This window comes from Pediculus humanus, genomic scaffold, assembly GCF_000006295.1.
Source record: "Pediculus humanus corporis 1103172108194 genomic scaffold, whole genome shotgun sequence".
NCBI lineage: Eukaryota > Metazoa > Arthropoda > Insecta > Psocodea > Pediculidae > Pediculus > Pediculus humanus.
In genome coordinates, this window is record NW_002987764.1 from 137,009 (window position 1) to 141,462 (window position 4,454).

Below are 4,454 nucleotides of genomic sequence, written 5' to 3' on the forward strand. Positions count from 1 at the left end.
TTTTTTGTTTCGTGATCGAATTTCATTTTGGTACATAACAGCATCATCATCTCATCATTTTGATTTCGTTTTAGTTTTATGTAATCATTTGACGACGAGGTTTCGTTATTTTAATCGTAATTTGTTTCTTTTTTTTTTTTTTTTTGATTTTTTTTTTAACGATTGATTGATTGTTAAATTAAATTTTACGGGAAAAAAACGGTCGTAGCATTAGAAACAAAAAAAAAAAAAACAAAAATGTTTTGGATAAATTCGGTGAGTAAATAAATGTTTTTTTACGGTTTGTAGTCGTAATCGTTTATTTTTTGCGGCCGTTTAAAAAAAAAATTTCGTTTTGCCATCGATAAAATAATTTTCGATCTTTCGTCACGAAACTTTTTTTTTACTCTTCGCTTTCGCGTTTCATTATTATTATTATTATTATTTTTTCCTTCTGCTACTCTATAATACGTGCGAAAATAAAAATAAAAAAAAAATTTTCCTGCCAACATAATTTCACTCGTTTAAATTATTATAATTATTATAATTATTATTATTATCACTTTCACGCTCGTACAGAATGTAAAATTTTATTCATTGTCTACCGTAAAAGAATTTTAACCTTTGACCTTCCCCAAGGGGAAACACGTGGTTTTCGCCTTGATCTTGACATTTTTCGCATCGTCGCCACGTGAATTATTCAATTATCACCCGTAAGCAAACATTTTCGTAAAAATTTTTCATTTTATTATTACGTAATAATAATCTGTACCGATTTTAAAGTTCGATGACCTTTTTTTTTAAAATCGTTATCAAATATTGATAACGTTTTTGTAAAAAAATTAAAAAAGGGTGTGAGAAAACATTTTTTCCACCTTAATTTTTTAAAAATCTTATTCATAAGTCATAAAAAAACAATTTAAATTTTAATTTTGGCGCGAAAAAAGAAGAGAAAAGTGATTGAAAAGGTCAAAGGTTATTAGAGAGCTTTTCTAAATCATTTTTTTACCGTTTCCTAGAAGATGATACAATAAGTGACACACTCACTCACACGCTACGGTTTTTTTCTCATCAAACTTTCACTTTGGAAATTTTCCATAGAGTAAAAAAAAAAAAAGTTTTTTTAAAAAAATTTTGTGATATAATAGAAAGTTCGAACCTTATATGGACTAAATATTTAATAAAGATTCTATCGAATTTTTTTTTTGTTTTTTCCAGGTTTTCGTCGCGATCATATTCACGGGAGTCATAGAAAACGTTTTGACGTTTCCAAAACCTGGAACTCATACAAAGTAAGAAAATTTTTACCCGGTTGCACCTTGTTGCATTGCGTAGAACATAAATCAAATCGGGAAAGTTTGTTTGATCGTTGACCTAAATTTTAGTAATATTAAATAATAATAATAATAATAACATTCAACGTCCGACGTTAACCTTTTCTTTAACCTTTTTCATTTTTTTTCGATTTCTCGACACGTTTGAACTCGCACACATTATCCATTTTACTTTTTTACATAATTATTATTATTTTTTTTTTTCTAGGAAAAAACTCGTAATACGAACGTTGCCAGAATATAAAATCATACGAGGGGAACAAATTCCGATCGACGTTAAAAGGCATAAACGTTTTCATTACGACGAAATAAACGATTCGAAAGGTTTCGAAAAAGATTTTCGAACGTTCGAACAATATTCTTTCGGACGTCATAATAATGATAATGAAGAATATCGCGGTCAAGGTTTGAGCAGCTACGAATACGACGAATTTGGTGGATTTAAAGGACAAGGCGGTTCAATCGACTCGCAAAATCACAACAACGTCAACAACCACAACCACAACAACAACAACAACAACAACGTCTTCGGTTATCGCAGCATCGGCTACGATAGCAGTACGAGTACATTTAACAATAACCAATTCGGCGGATATAAACACACTCAGGAATACGTCAATCTATTAAGTCATAATTACGAAGTTCACGAAGAACCTCAAGAAGGAAAAGAGGAAAACGTCGTCAATGACGATGACGTCATCGGTGACGTCATAGACGACGTCGACCTCGACGACGACGAAGACGACGGTGAAGAATTTAAACTTTTCAATGCAAATTTATTTTAAATATATTAAATTCCTATCGATTCTAGTCATTAGTTTTTAATGTAAGATAATTTTTATATCGTTTGTTTTCGCATTATAATTATTATTATTATTATTATTATTATCATCATTATCATTATGAATTGATTTTCTTTAAAAAAAAGAACTTAATTAAATATAATTGTTAATAATTGTTATTGTTATTGATTTTTTTTTTAAATTTAAAATGAATAAATATAAATATAAGTTTAATAAAAATTTTCTCAAATGTCTTTTTTAAATATTTAACCATTTTCAAAAAACGCGGGAAATTTAAAATATTATTATTATGACGTCACACGTTAAAAACCCGCGAAACAAATTCAAAATTATTTTTAAAAAAGCTACTCCTTCAATTTCACATGTACGCAATTTAACGTACATTTACGTATTGTAAAAGCATCTTGTAATATTTCACGAGAAAAAATAATATACGTATTTCGTATGTTTTTTTATTCACTTTACGCATTAAACGCACAAATCGTTGTTTTATAAAAAATAAATTAAATTTCCAAAATAATATAAGTGAAAGAGAAAAAGATTCAGATGAATATTTTCCCAACAAAAAATAATAATAATTATTATAATGAAAAAAAAAATTATATATACGAATTGATAAAAGTTTATATCGATTATAACAAAGGTTAAAAGATTTATAATTTAATTTATTTTATTATTATTTTTCGTAATATTAAAATAAAATAAAATGAAAAAAAAATAATCTCGACGTGAAAACTTTCACTCGGAAATAACTCTCGAATAAAAAAATTCAATTTTTTTTTTATTATTGTTTTATTCCCGTTTAAATTCTTAATTTTATTATTATTATCATTATTATTAATATTATTATTATTTTAATACGGTAATAATATATCATGTACTCATTCGTTACAAATTAAAAAAAATAAAAAGTAAATTAAATATCCTACTGGAGTTCGCGAAAATTCATTTTTCCATTTTCAAAACGTGATAGCAATAATAATAATAATAATAATAAAATTGATTATTTTCAATGATGATAACGTTATCAAAATTGAATTGTATTAATTTAATATAATAATCGTATTGTTGTTGTTATAACCGAAATAATCCTTTGCTCTTTATCGTACGAATAAAATAAAATAAAATAAAAAAAAAACTCGTTAAAAAATTATAATAAATAAATCGAGTTTTAACATTTCCTACTATTGACTACTACCTTCCAGCCAATATGTCGCTCGAATTTCTTGTTTTTTAATATTTTTTTTTTTTATAAAATCAATTCCGATCGTGTTGTGTGACAACAACAACAAATAAAATTTTTTTTAAGGTACAGGAAGCAGATGTTGTCACTTTTTTTTTTTTTTTTTTAGAAAACAATCCTTACTTCCGCAAATACTTTTTTTTTATTTGTTTTCGAATTTTAGCAGTCGCTATGTTTGTTTTGAATTCAAACCGCAAAATATTTTAAAATCATTTTTAAAAAAAACGATAAAAGATTAAAATCATGTCCGAAAAATCATTAAAATATTTAACCTTTGACCCGAGAAAAAAAAAACGATTTGAAATATCAAAATCCTAACGATTATACTTTCCACCCCCCGTTACGTCTTGATTCAAATAATTTAACCGAATTGTTACATTTAAATTTAAATTTTTTTCCCGCGTAAAAATGGCGGAAACAACAACCACAACAATAAAAACTTGGGAATTATATTCGATAATAATATTTAAAAAAAAAAAATTAGCGGTTGAGTTTTTACATGCAAAAGAAAAAAAAAAGAAGTGCGTGATTGTTACATGTTAACGTTTGTAGTGTAATAACAAACAAACAAACAAACACAATCCTTTGTACGTACACACGAACGGGAAAAAAAATAAATAAATAAATAAAAATATTCATTCGTAATTATCGTTAATTACGTAATTTGACAAAAAAAAAAAAAAATGGTGAATGAAATTCTTTTGCATATTAAATCCCGGTCGAAAAAAAATTTTTTTTTTATTACCGTAATAAATAAAAAATTATAATGATAATGATAATAATAATAACAATATTTGTAACGACGACAAATTTTTAAAAAATTAAAATTTTTTTTTTTTTTGTTTTTTTTTTTTTTTGAATCTCTTATTGTGCAATTTCGTTTTTTTTTTTTTTATTAAAATCTTTTTCGACAAACGACATTTTTTTTTTTTTCATCATTTCGAAATTACGATCTCATTACAAGTCGTTTGTTATTCGATAATAATAATAATAATAATAATAATAATAATAATAATAATAATAATAATAATAATAATAATAAATTCATTACGATTTGTGTATGACGAAATCGTAATGAAATACGTGAGAGTTCAA

The 4,454-nt window shown here is 25.3% G+C and overlaps 1 protein-coding gene across 1 annotated transcript; it reads left to right on the forward strand.

The window, feature by feature from the left end:
* Nucleotides 1-237: 237 nt before the first annotated feature.
* Phum_PHUM425440 (uncharacterized protein) lies at nucleotides 238-1,940 on the forward strand (the record flags this gene model as incomplete). Its single annotated transcript, XM_002429221.1, has 4 exons — nucleotides 238-255; nucleotides 1,198-1,271; nucleotides 1,522-1,769; nucleotides 1,855-1,940. The coding sequence occupies 4 exons, from the start codon at nucleotides 238-240 to the stop codon at nucleotides 1,938-1,940; spliced, it is 426 nt and encodes a 141-aa protein (XP_002429266.1).
* Nucleotides 1,941-4,454: the final 2,514 nt, after the last annotated feature.